This window comes from Thermobia domestica, chromosome 1 (genome assembly GCF_964235325.1).
Source record: "Thermobia domestica chromosome 1, izTheDome1.hap1.1, whole genome shotgun sequence".
NCBI lineage: Eukaryota > Metazoa > Arthropoda > Insecta > Zygentoma > Lepismatidae > Thermobia > Thermobia domestica.
The window spans coordinates 160,572,510-160,595,266 of NC_137454.1; the positions used below are offsets into that span (position 1 = coordinate 160,572,510).

Here is a 22,757-nt window from a genome sequence, read left to right on the forward strand (position 1 = left end):
TCGACCGATTGTTTATAACCGTCGGAATTTGTAATCGTATATTTATTCATAGTAACTGTTTGAATACGTTTCAAGCTTTAAAATACGGAAGCACACGAGTAGAAACATTCGAAAGATTTTTTTTTCCCTGACACAGTTAGTGTAGTGGCGTACACGCACAATTGTATTCTTGTTTGTTTGTGCGTTAGAGTACTTTGTTAGCAGATTTTATTTTTATTTTGTTTATTCTCATTATAGTGATTTATTGAGGTTAATAGCGACAGAAGGTAAGAAGATGGCTGTGGCTCTTCCATCAGAAAGTTCCGTAGGAAACATGGTTAGACGGATCTTGAAGATTATAAGGGAAGAATATGTATCAGCCCGGAAAGTGAGTATTATATGTGATATGTACTGATGCAAATTTATTGTTCGTTTATAGTTATTTATTTCATATCTGTTGCGCAACGAAGAAGAATAAATTATGTAAAAAAAAAAAAAAAAAAAAAAAAAAAAAGTACAGGTCTATGGCAGTGTAGGCATAAACTGATAATATATGCAGACAATACTTGGTTATTTGTAAGGATTTTTGTTATCTCTTGAATTGTATGCGTTAGACACTTTATAATGGTTTTGTTGTTAGTTTGGTTTTAGTTATAGGTTTTGGCCATAAAGCTGAAACGAAGAGTTTAATGGGAATCTGAATAAAAATATGGAGAATGTAATAAGATGTTCACGTAGTGCGGTGTATTGTTTTATTTAGACCTAAATTTGTAGTTCAGTGTATCATGTGTGTTCGTTTTCTGCGGGGCTTATATTTGTATGGTAATATCACTCTATTTATCACAATTCTGACAATATTCAGTAGAAATAAGTTGAGCTAATTTCATACATTTGTGAAGAATGAGAGTTAGTATGAGGAAGTATTTAGCCAGACTAGGTTGAATTGTTGTGCTAGTTTATAGTTAGCATTCCTTTTCAGTAGCAATGTTCTTTGTGTGTTACTTTATGTATCCATAATTCTTCCCAGTTGACATATTTGTCACTTAAACATTTCAGATATTTATTCAAATTTTAAATCTACTTTTCTCATTATTATTTTCCTTTATTCCAACTTGTGAAGATGAAAGAAGACCTGGATTCGAATTTCAATAAAGCATGCTATGCTATCTAGTCAGTATTTAAAATTTCCCAAAATTTACAACAAACTTACATAGCAAAATAGTTTTACTGTACACTTCTTGATTTATATTCATAGTGCTATCATGATTCAATACGCATAATTGCGCTGAATTTCAAAAATCCGTGGCTCGTGCTTGTTTCGACTCAAACATTTGTAGTGAAATTAAATATTTAATTTAAATCCCATCTTATGTCTTTAAGCTCAGGAAAACGATGAATAAAAATAAATTATTATAATAATTCGAGAGTCAGAGAAAGATAGAGAAAATTGAAAAAAATTATACATCTGATGCTTGCACGTACAGTGGAGAGCTTACTCTAAGCCGCCGCAAATTGTCTCAATTCCTTCATTTTAGTACATAAAGGAAGTTATCAGCTCTTGACAATAAACCTATCTCGCATTCGCCTTGTTGTGACTAGAAACGTATCGAAATCTTTTTGACGAGCGAACCAGAGGCATGAATGTACATCATTGAAGTTTTGCTTAGAATAGCAAAGAGAACAGACGTGTTTTTGAAGGCTCTCACATCCATTGGGCGATATTTTAACACAATGGAGGGGTAGTATTGGCCGTTTTGCTTGCCTGAAATTGAAAACCTCAGCAACTAAAGGATTGATCAGTGTATCGAAAGAAACTAGCATTGGGATAGTATCGTTAAGTATTGTAGTAGTGTTCTTGTGGATAGGGAATATGAAGAATAATTCCGGCCCTCCCCTGAGGGACTTCTGTGAAAAGAAGTTAGGTTGCCTATTATAGAAACTCAACAAGATGGAGCCACCAGTGGCACGAGTCACAGATATAGACAACAAATAAATAGAATAGAAGCAACAGTGCAGCAGCTAACATCCCGAGTGAAAGAGTCAGACGAAAATGAAAATAGCTGAACGAAATCAAAGAGAAACAGAACTATCTAGAAAATCAAGGCAAACAGTCGAACTTACGTTAGTGTTTTGCAATATGAAAGCAAAGTATAATAGTGCAGGTGTGAGTAGTTGGGAAGAGTGTGAAAAGCTTGTGATAAAGGTGATACAAAACAATATGAGAGTGGAAATAAAGACCAGAATATGGAAAGGGCACACGTTATTCCAAACAGGAAGAAAAACAATGATATAGTGGTGAAATTTCGAAACTTTAGGAAGAAAACAGAAGTGTTGAACGCAAAAAGAAACTTGAAGGAGACAAACATTGTAGTGAATGAGTAATTCTTAAACTGAGTGTATAATACCAGGTAAATTCTAACGGATAAAATGTATGAGGCAATGCAGGCGGGGAAGTTCGCGATATTAGTTTTCAGTATGATCAAAATAGACTGAAATACGTACAAATACAGAAAATAACTGTTTACAAAGCTAGTTAATTTAAAACCAGTGAAAGTGTCAGAAGTAGGGCAAGAATGAAGAGGATAATGGAACTGGAGAAATGGCCTCGCCAGAGGCTATCCAGGCAGCCACGTGGAAATAAGAAAACAAGGATCACCCTAACAGTGGAAAATCCATAGGAAATTGGACAGGTAACGCAAAAACAGAGGTCACTAAACAAGAGTGTAAAAATAGTTTGAGCAGTAGAAGAGCTGGCAAGTGAATTGGCATGCTTCGAATAACTTCCTATAACAAATAAAACAGTGTTTTTTTTGTAGAAACATAGCGGGACAGATGAACATAACTTTGTTATCAATGATTACAAAACTTGTAACAAAATCAAAGTGAAATTATAATACCAGGTTATAAATTTGGATAAAGAAATGGGCTAACAATATTAAAGAAATTGTAACAAAATGCGAAAATATTTTTGGCTAAAATTCTGGGATATGACAGACATGATGTTAGGAGTAATACACAATTACACGGTAAACTCTAGATTTGTGAATAAAAATTTCTTCAATGATCTTGAGGAGGAAATAAGCAGGATAGGGATCGAAAATATTTACTTTCTTCTTGAAGACTTCAATCCGTGTACCGAGATCTTAACAGTTAGAGAAGAAATTGTGGGTAACATGTATGGTACATTAAGAACATAAAATATAAATGTTGGGAGAAGAAATAACCGATATAAGATAGGCAATATAGCTGGCAGAAAGCAAATCCAACTTCGTGAAACAGCATCATTAGTTATTGTAAATAGCAAGGCAAATGGTGACAGCGAGGGAAAATTTACGTATTCACGTGATAAAGGCTATAGTACGATAGATTATTGTCTATGCTTGGAAAACGTTTTTGGCACAATCGACGTTTGCATAGGAAACTTAATTGAGTCAAACCACCAACCGCTCATAATAACAAATGACATACAAAACGAAACACATAATATAAATAACATATACTGCAACACAGAAATAATTTTCAGTCCATTATACTACTCACTGGCAAGGCATGTGAAAGCAGAACCAACAAAATGCGGAAAATATCGTACAAAAGAGTGGCATGATGACGATTGCTTTCAGTCACGTACAAAGGCCATGAACACATTAGAAATATTTCGACAAAATCGAGACAATAGTAGCCTAGGAATATACTTGAAAAAGAGACATAAATATAGAGAAGTAAGAAAAAAATCGGCATGGAATGATAAGTGGGTACATAAACTAAAAGATTTAAAAAGAATAGAAAGCATAGGAAGGCGTGGCGGATGATACAACGGTTAAGGAAGCAGGAGTTCTCAAACAAGAAATAACTACAGGGAAGTGGGAACTTTTTTTAAAGTGAAAAATGATTAAGAAGGCACAAGTACAACCTGGTATGGTATATGCCAATATCAAAGGAAGACATTTAGGCTGCGAAATTATGCAGAAAGAGGTAAAGGTAGCGATCAGATCTATTAAAAACAACAAAGCATCAAGCATAGATGCCATTCCCACAGAATTCTGCAAATATTTAGTAGATTACAAAAAACATACTAACTCCGATAATAAAGTTAATGGACTACGAATTACTTGAGACATGGAGCTATATGTCCTATTTACAAAAAGAAGAGTGATGAAGATCCGAATAAAGAGGCATTACTCTGCTACCGATTATCAGAAAATTTCTTCAAACATTTTAGCCCAACGCATACAGAAATGAGCAGAAATAGACACAGTAGTATATCAGGCACATGCGAGTTTTCGCATAATCTTTAGCACAGTAGATAGTATATTCGTGATACGGACTATTGTAGACAGAGAACTAGCCAAGAAAAGGAAAAAATATATATATAACTGTTTTGTCGATTTTCAGAAGATATTTGATGAGATGAGTTAACTGTGCAGACGAGTTAACTGTATTAGCGAGAATTTCGATAGGGATACAAAGGGCACTCGATAGACGTTACGATACTGCAGAGAATGGCGGATCAAAAAGGAACTTCGGATATTTGACGGTAAAGGAATTGAATCGGTAAGTGCGTTTAAATATTAGGGGGTTACAATAACATATAATGATAAATGCGCACATCAGAAACAAGTAGTAGGAGCACCTAAAAGACAAAGAAGGCGTACTGTTACAGGGAAGAGATGATACCTATTAATTTAGTCTGCAGATATTCAATTCATGATTTATCCGATAGTAACATATGGATGGAAGTTTGGAGACCTAGCTGCGTGGAAAATAAAATAAATTTCTAAAGAGATCCTAGACTATCACAAGCACCTCCAAGGTATGCGACAATCTTAGAAACGCGCAGGTTTTCGACCATCATATTTACGAAGATACAAACACGTAAATATTAGCTAAATTTAAGAATTAGCATCATAAATAGACTTTTACAACTGGCTTGTTTCAGGGTTTAACAGAAGGAAAGGATATTGAACGTAACTGGGTAATACGTTACAATGCACGTGACGAATTAGATTTACAGGAATTAGCACAGAGAATAGACATTAACACGCGGAAGACAGTCAAAAATGCGATAATGGAAACATCTACAAACAAACTTTTCAATGAATGTAGAGGAAGCCCATCATTAGAACTAATACATGTAAAACGGAAGGAGGAAAGGAAGCACATATTAACCTCTCGATGGCAGCAAAAAGGTAATCGCCACAATGAGATTGGGTGCATGGAAGTAGGAGAGGAAAAAAGGGTGAGGCTGGAATATGGAGGTGAAGGTGGAAAACGGGAGGCAGTTTTAAATGCGAGGAATACAATGACGCGCGGGACGAAAATTCCCTTAAAGCGTATCGGGGAAGTACAAACGGAAAGAAAACTATACTAATAGTAAAAGAACAACTTAAGCTAGTAAAACAAATTTAGATGACGCTGGAGAAGAGAAGAAATGCGGTTAGGGAAAATAATTGTCACCATTTTACTTCGACCATAGTAATAAAAGATACAAGATAAAAGCGAAAGGTAAATGCTTTGCACGAAAAGAAAAGTGTACGTACAGAGGATAAGAAAAAAAGAGTGTGAAAGAAATATATGATATAGGCACAAAATAAAAAGAATATTATAAAACTGCTTTTGTATTGTATGTTCTATTTGTAATAGCTAATGTATATCATGGCTAATTAACCTACGATATATAATAAAACTAAACTAAACTATTTTCCACGTTCGATAACTGTATTTTATCTATTTGTAAGTTGTACGTAGTCAGTATATTTCTTTTGTTTTGTCAATAAACTAAACATGTTCAATGAGAGACATCGTACCTGGGTGATCACCTTAAAACTCCGTTCTAATATTAGTTTAGTTCAATACTAAACTGTGCTTTTGGGTACATGAGTTTAAAACTCAAAATCTTACCGTGTACCCCTAACTTGCATTCGTGTTTAAGTCATTATTTTCACAATATTTCGATCTCTCTAGCAGGGGCGGGTCCAGGGGGGGGGGACGATCGGGGCAATAGCCCCCCCAAAAAAAGAGGAAACTTTTTTATTATATATGTATAACCCATCCCAAAGTTTGGAGCCCTTAAAAGTAGCAGTATGACAACCCACCGCCCCCCTTCCCCCAGAAGTCGGTCCTGGATCCGCTCCTGAACTCTAGAATCATCCTCAAGCGCAGACGTGATGCTAGCCGGAATCTTTTTTTTCTTTTCTTTTTTTTTTTTTAATTACATTATTGTATCTCTTCAAAATGTGTAAACAGAAAAATCGGCACTAAGTGTTCCACGGTACACTTCCGTAAATTCTATTCACCGCTCCTTAGTTTTTGTGCAAACAAACTTGTTTCGTTAACTTCTGTAACTTCTCTAATTCGTTTAGTTAAACACTGCATCATCAGAAATAAATATATCCAAGGACTTTTCACAATGATCATTTGGGTACAATGTCTTCTTCGTTACAACTTGACTAACTGTCAGCGTTTCATTCACCATAAAATACATTTTTCCTCTCACTCTAGAATAAGCAGGAAGAAGCTGATCCTCAGGAATCTTTACATAAAATCGTTACCTCGGAAGGAGAAGTAGATGATTATGACAAAGAGGTTCCTTCTTTAGATGAAGCAGTCTTGGAACATATTGGGGAATTCCTCATGGAATTAGAAACAAGGTATGGATGTACTTAGTCATATGGTATGTATATGCTAATAAATAATCTTCACACCGAAGTGTTTTTAGTGACTCAAAATATTTGTACAGAATCCCGGTAGGACAAATAAACAAAATAAGTGTGTAACATGGATCAAAAAAATTGTTTTCAACAGGTGTATGTTTCTGCCAACCGATAGTGGAGAAACATAAACTGTCGGACTGGTTGATCGGTACGAGTGCAGGGAAGCGAAGGAATAGTAAGTGAAGAATTAATTTACATCCTTAAGTATACCTCCTATCGAGCCTTCTGTGTTGGCGAAACCCTAACTCTTCTTTCGACTCGTACCAGTCGCCATCCATACTCTTGAAACGTTCATATTCTCCATCGACTTGTTTTGAACACACAACCCATCACAGCAATACATTTGACCTCATCTTTCTCGTAAGTTCGTTCCACCTTTTTCTCCATTTTTTATTTATTGTTATATTCTCATGTTTCTACTTTATTTTTCAACCCTTATTCCTCTTCTTTCTTAAATTAGCCACCTTTTGATTGGTGTTATGCAACTTCCCATAATTTCCTACTCTTCCCTATCCTGAGCTAGACTTTTCATTTTCATTTACTTTTTTTTTTTTCTTTCTTATATCTTGTATAATTTGGTCCGTATATTTCAATGGTGACCTTCCTATAGCCATTTTTCCTTCTGCCATTCCCCTCAAAGCTAATATGATGATTTCTCCATGTCTCATAATATGTCCAGTTTGAAATATTCTTCAGCATACCCTCTTTTCTCGTATTGTTTCCAATACTTTCATTTGAAAAAAAAAAAAAAAACAAGCTCTTCTCCGACTATATTTTCGTTCAATTTCGAGAAACTAGTAAAATATTCCATTTGTTTCCCGAAAACAGAAAAATTATTAGTGGTTACTGAAATATTAATTTTCTGAGACAAAATCTACCGAACGAGTTTCACATTCCGGCTATTATTCGGTGGGAAGCCAGAAAAAATGTTAAGTCTGGCATGCGGGGGGAAATATACAAATTTGCCACAGTTCACAATTATTTTGTAAACATCGATTAAGTCATGCAAAAATAGTTTAATATATTGTGAGATTTCTTCATTTTGTATAATACCACCGTAAATTAATTTGCCCGAGGCGGTCTGAAGTGTAAGGACCAATAATGTATCATAGGCCATTGACAATAAGCAACCAATTCTCCCGTCAGTCCGACCGGAATACAAAAATTGTAACTATTTGGTATATTTGTTGATCTGCTATTTTCCAAGTTTAAATCCTGCGCTTATGTTTCTTGAATAAAATTTTTGCTACTGCTAGCTTACTCTTCGTGCAAAATTCGATCTGTCTTTCCCCTCGTTCGTTGTACTTTGCTAGTCTATATTTTCCTGCTATTTTCCCTTCTGCGCCTTCTTCTATAATCGTATTCCAGTCAGATGGTCTTTCACGTCTTTCATGATGTTTTCAATCGCTGTATACTATTGCTGTACTTTGTCATTGTGCGTTGCCGTTGACATATATCTGGATGATAATTGTGTTTCTTGGTTTGTTAGATCATTTTACTGGTATGACTCTGGAGTTTACTGTGGTATAACTTCTTACTTGTCGCCCTATCTTATAATTAGTTATAAATCCAACTCGAGTGATTCTGTTTTTCGTCTCAGAGTTGGATAATTCTATATTTCCTTATTCTTTTTTATTATTATTATTATTATTATTGTTGTTGTAAAATTTCAAGTTTATTTACATATTTTCCAATCCTTACGATTTTTTTTCAACAATTTAAATTGTTTATTATTTTTTACATACTAATAAAATCAATAATTATTTAAAAATTAAAATTACAGAAACAAATAGAAATTTTCTTATTCTTATATTATATATATTTTTCCCATCTATTATTCTTTCGCTCTCCTGTACCTTTACTTATCTAGCCGTCCCATAGTTCTATGTCTTCCCCCACTACTCAGCTTATTTTCATCCTAGTAGTACCTGGTGTTGTCCTGTAATGCAGCTTTCTTAGAGGCGAGATAGTGTGGTGAGGAATGACCTATAGTTTATGTAGAAGAAAGTGTAATAGGTAACATGTCAAGAATATACAGTATACGAAGTAAAGGCTCATAAAAACTCCTTCTTAACATGGACGCAGTCTCTCAACACTTTTCATCTATCGTTGCAGAAACGTTTCAGAATATCCTATTTATAGAAGTCCGTCTTTTTGGGCTTACAGCCATCTGCGCGCAATCAGTTTGACTTCACCATCGGAATTAAAACAGATTCTTCGACCAAAAGGAGAATACTCTAAAGTTGCCAGATCAGAACAGTGCAGCTCATGCTAGAGCACCTCGGTGCATGTCTTGAAGGAGTTTGATATTTCCAGCATTAATGTTAGGGCGGTTATAACGAAGCTCATGTCGCAGATTTGCCACTCTTGTTTCATACGATATACCATTCACAGTGGCGCAACCGGAAATAAATCATTCCGGATGTACGATATAGTTGACGCATCCGTAGCATTGACATGTGACTAGATACCAATATAGAGCTCACCTGGGCACTTCACGAATATTTTTTCGTTCTTTAACTTTTTCTTTCTTCTTCTTACCTGATGAAGAATTTAACGAAATTACTTCTAGTATACTATTTGAGTATTATATAATAATATTTTTCGTTATTATTGATTAAAAATGATTAAGGAGTTCTTCATTTACAAAACAGAATGCTAGTACCGGTACTCTATCTTTATAATCATTCCATCGTGATTATTGCTATTATTACTATTGAAGGTTTTCCTGGCGTTATAACATTATTCTGTAATATTTTACAAAGACCGCTTTGAGTTTGCATTATGCCTGTATTATGAGCTTTTGCTATGTTATTAACTCATAAGCATACTAATATCAAGTTTTGTGTCTGAAATTAATCGCAGCACTTCTTTCTTTATTTCAGTGCTGACAATATAGCTAATCAGGCTTTACAACATATTCACTCAAATGAAATTATTATGACTGTCGGCAAGTCGGCGGCTGTCGAAGCTTTTTTCAAAAGCGCTGTAGCAGGCAACCGCAAGTTCGAGGTCATAGTGGCTGAATGTGCTCCATTTTATCACGTAAGTTCGTAGTTCTTTACATGTTTCTTTTCATATAGGCGACTATATTATTTAAAATGTAGTACTTGATCTAAAGCTAAAATGTTGAAACATTACCTCACATTTCTCTATTCGCAGTTTTACTTGTAGCCTGTAATACTTGATTCGTGTTATTTATTGCGGATTTTGTCTGAATTTTTGTAAAATAATCTTTATAAATTTACTAAGCGCTTGCGTTGCATCACGTTTTCCGTCTAATGTACTCAGTATGAGAATAAAACATTATTATAATTATGTTCTAATCAGTTTCATTCATAATGATCAGTAATGTATTGAAGAGTATTGTTATACTGTAAAAATAGTAAATGAATTGTAAATATGTAAATGATTTGTCTATATTAATTATTAAACTCTTTCACAGGGACACGAGCTTGCTGTTAGCTTGGCGAAAAGCAAAATAGAAACAACAGTTATAGCTGATTCCGCAGTATTTGCAATTATGTCTAGAGTGAATAAAGTTATCATGGGCACTCATACTGTGTTAGCAAATGGTGGTCTCATGGCAGTTTGTGGAAGTCACAATGTAGCCCTTGCTGCTAAACATTATTCTGTTCCTGTAAGTAGCGCTTGAATTGTAACAATGTGTAAAAGAACAAATATCTTTACTCCATGTGGTGCGTCATGGGATATTATTTTTATACTATATTTCGCAAATCTCGCTGTTTGCTTATTCATGTAGTCCTGTTCTCCGGATTACTTTTTGAGCCGCTGCATAATTCATGTTTTTCCTCTTGTGTTTCGGGAAAAAGGTTAACTTCAGCACTTAAGTTCTATGTTAAGTAGATTACTGAAATTCTTCTTTGAAAATTTATAAACTGTGCACAGACCTCAGTAGCAAGTAAAAGATAACGTTTCATACTCACTACGCGAAATCACAAAACACTAGCAGGTTGAGGAACACGGTCCTCATCATCAGCTGTTTCGATTTTTGAGAAAAAAGGTTAAAAAGATAAAAGTATGTGAGAAGGGGAAAGGATAAAAGTGGTTATTCGAAGTAAACAATCCATTTCACGACCACCAACACTAAGACAAATGAACCTACGTTAAACACTATGAAGAGAGTTACTATCCAATGTTCACTATTATTGTTCCTCTTTCTTTGCAACTAATGAAAGTAAATATTAAGAAAGTCACTCCATATTGGATTAATTTTCCCTTTGTCCAGATTCAGTTCAGGGTCAAACTTACGAATGTAAAAAGGACACTTTATTTTATGTTCAGTCGCAGTATTTGCTTTTCCATTAGGCGTACATTAATAATATCACCTTTATTTTCCTTAACGTGCAGTGACAGTCCGCAAAATTGCTGCTAGTTGAGAATCCTAGTAGTATTAATATGTTCAATTATTCTGATAGAATTATTCCTTTTGGTTTGACTTATATACAGTTTATCACACTGACAAATGATATTGTAAACTCCACTAGATAGTTGAGAATCGGTGGAGTAAGATTTGAAGTTAGTAAGATATTTCGCAGTTGATTACGGAAAACTTCTGAATCATCAATATCATATTTTTGTAAAATCTTCTTTATCTCTGCAGAAACATGCAAAAGTAACAGTTTATTTCTCTGTGGTAATCCTGGTTGGTTGTAGAGTCCAATACTTCTTGTTGAACCTGTTTGTACCATTTGATTAATAAGGACTTTCGAAAACCATTTTCCTGTTTAATTTTCGTGAGGTATTGTACAGCCTGATTACGGCCCTTCCCAGGGAGGTCTGAATGTAAAAAGGCTCTCCTAAAAATGTCCAGATATTCATCTTCTGAAGCCAAGAATGGGATTATCTAAATTTAATATACTTGGTCTCGGCGGAAGGTTTGCGATATAGTGAGGTGACAGATTTATTTGCATGTTTTTTTAGTGATATCCAGAAAATTGAGCATAGTATTTTCTTCACGTTCCATAGTGAACCTAATTCTCGAGTCCATCTGGTTGATCTCATCGAACAAGTTTTTCTTTTAAAACAGTCACTTGTACAAAATTAGGGTATCATCAGCATAGCGAAAATACCAAATGTGAAAAAATTTAGCTATAATACCAGTTTCAAACATCCTAAACTTGGTTGGAAAGTAATGGGGAAAGGGCATTGCCCATATCCAAACCATCACCTTGCCGGAAAACAACTCTTCGAATTGAAGGATATTGTTCCTGAGGCAGAAGGCAGTTAATTGTAAAATCATCGCTTTTTACGCGTGTAGAGCTAAGTCCGCCGATATTTTGTGGGGCCGTCAAACAAAGTCAAATGTATCGAATCAACAGCTGCAAAAGAGTTCAAAACGCTTTTTGAGTTCGAAGCTATTTTTGATAGAATATTGAGATGCATATTAAATGATTCAAGCTTATGGTACAGTAGATAAGTGGCACTGTGAAAACCAGCTATTACAGGTCCCACTGATATATTTTTTGAAGATCATATATAATAGGTTAGGCGAGGTTGTGAATTTTGAGTTTTGATTTACTCTCATCCTTCGTTACTTCGAATAACCATTTTTATCCATTCACCTTCCTACATTTTTTTTTACCTTATTTTATTTTATTTTTTAAAAAAAATTCAAGTCAGTTGAAGATGGGGACCGTGTCTATCGAAACTGCTACTGTTTTGTTATTTGTAGCGGTGAATACGAAGCGTTATCTTTTATTTGCTATTGTGACTATTATCACTGCTCGCTGTAAATGATCTTCTTAATTTCAAAGTGTAATAACTGACGTTTATTTATTTACAGTGACATGCAACTTGTGTTAAATGAAAGAAAAACTCAAAAAGTTTTTGTGGCTAGCAAAGCAGATGTTTAATTACGCTTTCCACCGCTAGGGCGACAGTAAATCAAGATGGCAGGAAACAGACAGGAAAGCGTTTCGAGTTCTCTCGAATTCCATGTAAAACAGTCTGTAGTTAGTCTTCGGCGAATTTTCAGGACGAAGTTCGGGTTAGACCCACTAAACGGGCACTCATTTCGGAAGTGATGTATTACGCCACCTTCACCTTTCTCTGATTCAGTAAAAGTGTGATGCTTACTTTATAGATTCCATGTATCATGTATTTTTGTGCATGCGGTCCGGTGTACAAATGGAGAAACTGTCACAATGAAAAACATACACTCTCTCTCTACCAGCTATGCATAAAACTGACCATTAATACTCAAGCTGTGCAGGAAATATCTATTAAATGCTAATTAGACTATGCAACATTTAATTACATACGAATATTTATACGATATTTTAATAGAAGTCAATTCTAAACTTCTCAACAGCCCTTTTATAAAATTACATTATACTTGTATTGCATTCATTAGACATTAGCGTCTTCTTTGTAATCATATATAATTCTCATATTTCATCATATCATTAAACTCATTTATGTCTGATTTTTCTAATTTCGTAGAGGCTGTTTTCAAAACTAGACTTTATATATATATATATATATATATATATATATATATATATATATATAGAGAGAGAGAGAGAGAGAGAGAGAGAGAGAGAGAGAGATCAGAGAAAATCAAGATTATTAATGATCAATCATTCTATTTCTATAAAAGTGCACATCGTACGTAGACAAATAACAATATAATTGCAACAGCTCGAACTGATTTGACGTTTGTAGGTTTCATCTAATATAAACAGAAATGCAATTTAAGTTCTAAATATAGACACAAAAGCAATTTGCAGTTTGTTTAGCTTTCGACATTCGATCCGAGATTCAATCGTTTACAAATTCATATTTCCAAACTATATTACCCGTCAAAATTCTTCTTACAGTTAATCTTTCCTTTCAAAACTTATGTGTTTATTACTTCCGATTCGAAAAATTGATGATTTCATTTAGAATTTAAATTTTGTATTATCCGACCTCTCAACATCTTTGAAAATGTTTTGTAACGCACTGTGGTTCAGGTACAATTTAGCGGCGCATTACAGAGATACAGTCAATTTAAAGGAAGTGGGTGTATCTGCAAAAGGAAATCAACTTGCTGGTCAGGAGTTGAGAAGACAGTTTATCGCGTGCGTGCTACTTTCGCCAGAAGCCCACAAAAATCAACGGTTCGCACAAACAAAGAATTGAACTTGAAGCAGACAACAAAGTGGAAGGTTGTGCGGAAACATTTCAAATTTCACCCATGCCGATTGAAATTATTGCAGGCACTTAAACCTACTAACAAGGATAAGAGACTTGAGTTTTGCGTTGCAATGCAAAATCTTATGGAAAGAGATGACTTGAGTCAGTTGTGTTTAGTGACGAGGCTACCTTCCACCTTTCGGGGAAAGCAATCAAACAAACTCTGGGATTTAGAAACTCAATATGGTCATGAAGAACATATCCGTGATTCTCCCAGAGTGAACATGTTTTGTGCAGTCACCCGTAAAATAGTGTATGGCCCTATGTTTCTCGAGGAAGACACTGTAAACGGACTTTTGTATTTTCACATGTTGCAGAGATGGCTTTTCCTGGAGCTGAAAGAGAACATAGAAAATTTTATTTTCCAGCAGGACGGGACACCCCCACAGTAGCAACAAGATGTCAGGAGGGAACTTAACAGGTTACCAAATCAACGGATACGACGAGCTAGTCGTGAGGATCAGATTCTGCTTCCTTGTGAAAAACAGTTATTACAGATATCACCAGTGTTGGGCAAAATCAATTGAAATCAATTGCAATTGATCAATCAATTGAAAGTAATTGCTCTGAAAATCAATTGCAATTGATTTCAATTTGTAATTGACAATTAATTTCAATTGCAATTGAATTCAATCATAAAATTTGCAATTAAATTTTCGTCAATTGTTAATTGTTAATTGGTCACCAGGCAATTGAAACTTTTAATTGTTAATTGTCAATTGCAAAGGGTGCAATTGAAACATTTAATTGTTAATTGCAATTGACAATTGAAACTTGTAATTGTTAATTGTAATTGTTAATTGCAATTGAAATCAGCAATTAAAACTGAAGATAAGAAGATGTGTGTGTATTGTGTTGTCCTTGTTACTGTTTTACATATTTCAAATAAGGTACTTATAAGAAATGCTGGATACCTACCATCCCTCCCCCCCTGGGAAGAAAGCCAGGAAACTAAGTATTTTTTAAAATATATTATGTTTATGGTTCTATCCCCCTCGAAAGAACTATATGCCCGTCATGCATACAATAGGAATGGGCACCAGCGAGTTCGAGCGAGTTTTCTTTAAAACTCGACTCGACTCGAAGCAGACATCTTTGAGCTCGACTTGAGATCTCGGCTCGAAAAATTTCCCCCAACTCGACTCGAATTCGGATCGAGTTTCCAGTCGAGTCGAGCCAATTCGAGCTAAATCCTTTGTGTAGTTCCAAGTACTACTATCTTCAAGTATCCTACATAGACAATATAATAATCAATGATACTACTACTACTACTATAATTAATTATCATTATAACACCGTGTACCTGTATAAACATGGAATATAGGCGGTTTGTATCTCAATACTAAAAATTAGTTGACTGTCGATCTTGGTCGTCAAGAAATCTTCAGGAGGCAAGGACATCGGTCACGAGGTTCTTGGTTTGAGTTCAGGAGGAGCAAGTATTCGGGCTCGAGCCAAAAATGGTTAGAAGTTATGGGACTCCAGCCAAACATGTTCAAAACTGCTTGACCCGGGTTTAGGGTTGTCAACAGCTCAAGCGGCTCGCTCACAGCTTTTTCACTTATCGAGCCGAACCGAGAAGTGAGCCGAGCCAACAGCTCATCCAACCGAGCCAGCTCCAGCCGATGGCTCACACGAGCCGAGCCGAATTGAGCTGATTGCTTACCCCAACCGAGCCCGTTCGAGCCATCGGCTCAGTTGAGCTGACTCGAACCCAGCCTATGGACTCGTTTCAACGGAGCTGGTTCGAGCCATTGGCTCCAATCGAGCCGAGCCGATGACTCGTCTTTACCGAGCCGGTTCAAGCCATTGGCTCAATTGAGCCCAGTCGATGGGTAATCCCAACCAAGCCAGCTCAAGCTGTACGCTCAGTTGAACCAAGCCGAGTCGGTTGACATCACTATTCCGGTTGGGCTTCTACTTTGGCTAAAAAATTGGACCGTGCAGTTCTCAGCCTTGATGGTAAGAACTACAAAAAATGATAAGAAATCTTTAGCTTTACGTCTCAGGCTTATGCCGGATATGCTAAAGGAGACGGTGATGATAGGAAATGGATGAAATGAAGAAAGTGGGAGGAAACGGGAGAACCCCGAGAAAATCCACGAGCACGGTGTTTGTCCACCACAAAGTACAAACTGCGCGAGCTGGGATCGAACCAGGGACCTCAAGCACCGGAGGTGAACGCTCTACCACTGACCCACCGCGCCAACTGGTAAGAACTACAGTATATACTTATATTGGTGCTCACGGCGTCATTAACTTGTTCCGCCACCAACGAATTTCAAGGTACTTTGTTTTGCATCTTTTGTGCGTGTTTTGTGTCGCTTTATGCGCCTATTCCCACATTTTGTGCATCACCGGAAGTGGGTCAAAATGAGCCTACAAATATGGCGGAACAAGTTATTGCTCTTCCGCCACCAATGAATTTCGAGATTGTTTCCTTCACATCGTTTTGTGCCGTTTTGTGCGTCTACTTCCGTTTTGTACGTCGTGGGAAGTGGGTTAAAATGAGTCCCCAAGGTGGGACGAAAACGATCAAGAGTTCCGCCACTATTAAATCTCGAGGTCGTTAATTTCACATCACGTACCCTTTTGTACGTCTATTTCGACGTTTTGTGCGTCACTGGAAGACGGTCAAAATGGACCTCAAAGGTGGACGAAAATGGCCCACTGCTCCGCCACTACCGAATTTCGAGGTTCTTCATTTCGCATCAATTAGTGAACGTTTCGTGCCGTTTCGTGCCCTTATTTCCACGTTTAGTGCGTCACCGGAAGTGGGTCAAAATGGGCTTCCAAGATGGGACGAAAATGACCGAGAGTTCCGCCACTATTAAATCTCGAGGTCGTTAATTTCACATCGCGTACCCTTTTGTACGTCTATTTCGACGTTTTGTGCGTCACTGGAAGACGGTCAAAATGGGCCTCGAAGGTGGGACGAAAATGACCCACTGCTCCGCCACTACCGAATTTCGATATCCTTCCTTTCGCATCGACTACTGAATTTTCGTGCTGTTTCGTGCCTCCATTTCCACGTTTCGTGCGTCACCAGAAATGGGTCAAAATGGGCTTCCAAGGTAGGACGAAAATGACACACTGTTCCGCCACTATCGAATTTCGAGGTCGTTAATTTCACATCGCGTACCCTTTTGTGCGCCTATTTCGACGTTTCGTACGTCACTGGAAGATGGTCAAAATGGGCCTCGAAGGTGGGATGAAAATGACCAAGAGTTTCGCCACTACTGAATTTCGATATCCTTCCTTTTGCATCGACTAGTGGATTTTCGTGCCGTTTCGTGCCCTTATTTCCACGTTTTGTGCGTCACCGTAAGTGGGTCAAAATGGGCTTCCTAGATGGGACGAAAATGACCAAGAGTTCCGCTACTATCGAATTTCGAGGTCGTTAATTTCACATTGCATACCCTTTTGTGCGCGTATTTCGACGTTTTGTGCGTCACTGGAAGACGGTCAAAATGGGCCTCGAAGGTGGGACGAAAATGACCCACTGCTCCGCCACTATACCTACCGAATTTCGTGGTCCTTCCTTTCGCGTCGAGTAGTGAATGTTTCGTGCCGTTTCGTGCTCTTATTTTCACGTTTTGCGCATCACCAGAAGTGTGTGAAAATGGACGTCCAAAGTGTGACCAAAATGACCCATTGTTCCGACACTATCGAATTTCTAGGTCGTTTCTTTCGCATCGTTTAGTGATTATTTTTTAAAAAGTTTTCTGTGCCTACTTCCTCGTCTTGTGCGTCACCGGAAGTGAGTTAAACGGGCCTTTAAAGTGGGAGTTAAATGGCTCACTATTCCGCCACTATCGAATTCCGGGGTTGATTCTTTCGCATCGTTTAGTGTGTATTTTGTACCGTTCTGTTCGCCTACTTCCACGTTTTGAGCATCACCAGAAATGCGTCAAAATGGTCCATCAATGTGTGAGAAAATAGAGCCATTGTTCTGCCACTATCGAATTTGGGGGGTCGTTTCTTTCGCATCGTATAGTGCCTGCTTTGTACCGTTTTGTGCTCCTATTTCCACTTTAGTGCTTCTATTTCCACTTTAGTGCGACAACAAAAATGGGTCAAAATGGCCTACAAGTATAGCGGAATAACTTAATGCTGTTCCGTCACCATCAAATGAGGTCGTTTCCTTCACACTTTTTATACATGATTTGTGTCGCTTTGTGCATTAGTGGAAGAGGGTCAAAATGGACCTTGAAAGTGGAATGAATATGTCTTTCTCTGCCATATTTGTAGGTCACCTTTGACCCACTTTCGTTGGCCTACAAAACGTGAAAGTATGCGCAGAAACGGTATAAATATGCACTAAACAATGCGAAAAAAGCGACCTTGAAATTCGATACGGGTGGGAGAGTGGATCAGTTTTCTTCTCACATTGAATGCCCATTTTGACCCACTACCATTGATTCACAAAACGTGGAAATAGGCTTACAAAACGGTAGAAAACACGCACAAGACGATGTGAAGGAAACGACCTCGAAATCGTTCCTGACGGAACAGCATTAACTTGTTCCGCCATATTTGTAGGATAACATTGACCCATTTCCGGTGACGCAGAAAACGAAGAAATAGGCGCACAAAACGACACAAAAATGGAAATTTAGCTTAATTACATGGAAATTTTAAGTTTGTAAGCTTAATTATATGGAAAATTTTATACATTTTTCCTTTAAGTTGGTCTACTTTACGTTGATTTGGGACTTTTAAATTGTATTCATTTTTTCACTGAAAAATATGTATAATTCAACAAGTTGATTTGATTTTGAGTTGCGTTTGGGGTTTAACGTCCCGGTCAGCAGCGAGGCTATATGAGACATGGACCTACTGATTAACGTGGAATCCGAACCACATGAGCTCCCGCCGGGAATTGAACCCGGGTTCCCACGCCAAAGGCGCGTACGCTAACCGCTTAGCCACGGAGGAGCTCTATGATTCAACAAGGAAATATTTATAAGTTATAATTATAATAATTATCTATATAATTGAATTCATTGTAATTTGGTCCATAACAAACACTTTACCATTTCGTACTAGCTGTTATGCCCGTTCTTCGCACGGATCAGATAAAATATCAATGTAAACAAACTGAACAACGGGAGAACAATTAAGAAACATTTCTAACATTGGATATATTTTGTGTGAATATACATCCAACAACGTACATGTGTTTTCATTGGGAAGGCCGATGGGGCTAAATTTGAACGTAAACACTATCGGGGGTGTTACTATACGTCTGAGCAACCCCGATAAATATGGATTCGACACAAATTCTACTACTTTTACATGTCCCGGTGAACGCCCCCTCAGACCCCCTTGGTTCGTATTGTGAAACAATCTCCTCTGGCCCCCACCCATCCCCAACTAATACCACGAAAACTATGAATGTGACACTAACATCTGCCATTTTCTACTACTTTTTACATATGCCGGTAAAAATCCCTATAATCCTCTGGTTCCAATTTTGAAAAAAAAAAAACAATGCCTCTGGTCCGCAGTCGATGGGGGCTGTATTTTGGAAGTCAACGCCTGTGGAAGTATCACCATTCATCTCAGCGACAGCTAAAACTATGGATTTGACACTAATATCAGTCACTTTCCATTAGTTTTACATGTCTCGCAATTCCCCACCCCCGGTGACTCCCGGCCCGCATACAATGGTGGCTAAAATTGAAAATCATCGCTAATGAAAGTATCACCATTGATCTCAGCCACCGCGAAAACTACGGATTTGACATCGGTCATTGTGGATTATTTTTACATGTCTCGTGATCCCCTTCATAATGCCCCCGTTTCTTATCTGATGGGGGCTAAATGTGAAAGTAAACGCGGTCTTGAGTTTCACCAATGAGCTCAGCTACCCCGAAAACTATGAATTTGACATTAATATCGGTTATTTTTTTACATGTCTCGGAATTCCCCCCTCTGGTGACCCAAGGCCCGCATACAACGGTGGATGAATTTGAAAGTCATCGCTAATGGTAGTGTCACCATTGATATCAGCAACCGCGAAAACTATGGATTTGACACTAATATCGGTCATTTTGGATTACTTGTACGTTTCGGTATCCCCCCCCCCCCCCCCCCATTGACCCACGGCCCGTAGCAGAATACGGTGAATTTGGAAGTTAATGCGATCGGAGTTTCACCATTGATCTCAGCGACCGCGAAAACTATAAAATCGACACTGATATCGGTCATTTTCTACTACTTTTACATGTCCCGGTAAACGCCCCCCTGAGACCCCCTGGTTCGATTTTTTTCGAAAAAGCTTTGCTTTGGTGTGGGAGCTGGACCAAGGTATCTTTGACCAAAATTTGGTAACTCTCGGTCGACTTGTCTGATCCCCAGGCCGGTCCCGGTAAACGTCTCCTGGAGACCCCATAGTAAGGAATTTAAAAAAAAAAAACTCTTCGTCTTGGTGTGGGGCCTAGACCAAGCTACCCGTGACCAAATTTTGAAAAGTTTCGGTCCACTCGTCTCGTCCACGGGCCGCACAAAGAAAGACACACGAACAAACTATTTTATTTATATTAGAAAGGTCAGATCCGCCGTTATTGTATTAGTGCGATGCTTGAGCGATTGATCGTAGAAATTCAAACTCCGATGAGTGATAATTTTATAGGCTTGTTTTATTGCAAGTTTAAACTCGTTAGTCAGTAGAGAAGAGGTCGTGAATCATGGGTCAGAGTTGATGACAATGGGTGTTGGCGGGTCTGTGGGTCACAGTGGGTAAGAGTGATTTATGGTGGGTGGTGGGTCAGAGTGGGTCACGGTGGGTCGTGGGTCAATTGGTCGTGGCTAAAGTTTTCATTGCCCCACGCCCTCTCTGAACTACAGTGTTGAAAATTAATCAGTGAAAATCAATTGCAATTGATCAATCAATTGAAAGTAATTGCCGTGGAAATCAATTGCAATTGAATCAATTGCCAATTAATTTCAATTGCAATTGAATTACAGAATTCAATTGCAATTACTTTCCACTGCAATTACTTTCAATCAATTGACCAATTGCAATTGATTCTCCTTTTTTAATGGCCAACTTCAATTAACAATTAACCATTACTTATTTCAATTGTTAATTGCAATTAACAATTAAATTTACAGATTAATTGTTAATTGTTAATTCAATTGAAATTTGCCCAAAACTGGATATCACTCTATGTAACTTTTTTTTTTTTTTTCGGTATGGTTACGTTAAAAGCCAAGCTAGGGTTGATAATGCTACCTACCGTTACCCGGTGGTATTAGCCATCCTACCTAACAATTTACCCGAACTTCAAGTACACATTCAAGAAGCAGTTGCATCTATTGACTCTGAGATGTTGGAAAGAGTATGGCAAGAATTAGACTATCGGATTGATGTTTTCCAAATTACAAAAAGACACTCTTATTGAGCATCTTTGACGTGGAACATAGCATTATGTATTTAAAAAAAAAAAATACAAGTTCCATGACATGAATAAATAAACGTGGGTTCTTAAACTTAGAATTAGAAAGTTTATGTACAATATTGTATACTACTGTACACAGAACAATTTTTGATGAGCATATGTCTTCTGCCATGTTCTTTTATTGGTGTTTTCATATCCATTAACTGATTAATATTTTAAGTGTACTAACTTGAATGCTGTGGAAATTTCGGTGCAATAAACAGTAGGTGTAATATTTTATTGTTTGCTGTAATTTATGATGTACTCCTATTGCATATCTAAGCTACCTTTATTCAGTTCTAATTTTGGGTCCTTGGTCCGACAGCCAGGCATTTGGCGCTCCGTCTTCGACAGTTGTTTGTCCACATTTAGAGTATCTCACCAACTCTACCATTGTCTCCTATGGTGGTGCGTCTTCTTCATACACCTCGATCATCTCAAGATCTTTAGGTGCGCCTCCTCTTCCCTTGAAGTCAAGAAACGAATCACCATACAAAAGTCTTCTTTCCACATGATTGCAAACCATTAAGTAAAATAAATGTGGAAGTGGGGAGAGAGAGACATACACTTACACCATTTTACCGAATCTTTTGCAATGATTTATATGACTGCCTATTACTAGTATCAAGAAGCAAAATACTGCTCCTAGAATTGGATACAGGTAGAAAGATATCTAGAGCGTTGAAGTACCTGCTGTTGAGCGTTACCAGCACGTTCATAAGATATTATCGTACATACTACAGTAAAATTTCTTGCACATCACACATGCCTGCCAATAAAATTGCACATGCCCGGAACAGCAAAATACATTTTCCACCAGGTAAATTTCAAACTTCCAGATTTTCGCTATAGCGCTGAATGATGGCAATTTGAATCAGATACATATGCGAAAACTAGATCTGGTGCGATAGGCACTAAACTGACAACACTGAAAATAGTCCGTACATAATACTTGAAACTTGTTAAATATTCTTATAAGTAGTTGTTTCAATATTGCATTTTTTTATTTACAGTCTTCCACTTGGGAGTAAAATCTAATGAAATACGCGACATATCCTCGAAATCAGTGGGCAATACAAAAATTATATACTAGGTACAATGTCAAAACTACCAGTAGCAATTTATCTTCTAAGTAAACTAATTATCTAAATTCTTTATACTTCTACAGATAGTGAGAGTACAGAAACAGACCTGGTCACTTCTATTGGCAAATCTCTAAAATCTTGAAATGAAATGAAAACAAGTCGCTTAATTATAATCGAAATTTAACGACATTGTTTGAACACAATGCGCTCCAATACTACAGTTACATAAAATACCTGTTCATAACACTTCTCTGTTGCCGATATTACAAACATATCGGTGCTTTTGTCAATAATACTTTTCAGTGTAAACTTCTAGACACAGTTCACACATTTTTAGT

At 37.2% G+C, this 22,757-nt stretch overlaps 1 protein-coding gene across 1 annotated transcript in view; it reads left to right on the forward strand.

Annotated features, from left to right (window-relative positions):
- Positions 1-22,757, forward strand: part of eIF2Bbeta (eukaryotic translation initiation factor 2B subunit beta) — a 35,061-nt gene that overhangs the window by 4,742 nt on the left and 7,562 nt on the right. Inside the window, exons 3-6 of the mRNA XM_081765202.1 lie at positions 238-367; positions 6,478-6,626; positions 9,575-9,734; positions 10,135-10,329. Of these exons, the coding sequence (XP_081621328.1) occupies positions 238-367; positions 6,478-6,626; positions 9,575-9,734; positions 10,135-10,329 (634 nt within the window). The remainder of the gene's footprint in view (positions 1-237; positions 368-6,477; positions 6,627-9,574; positions 9,735-10,134; positions 10,330-22,757) is intronic.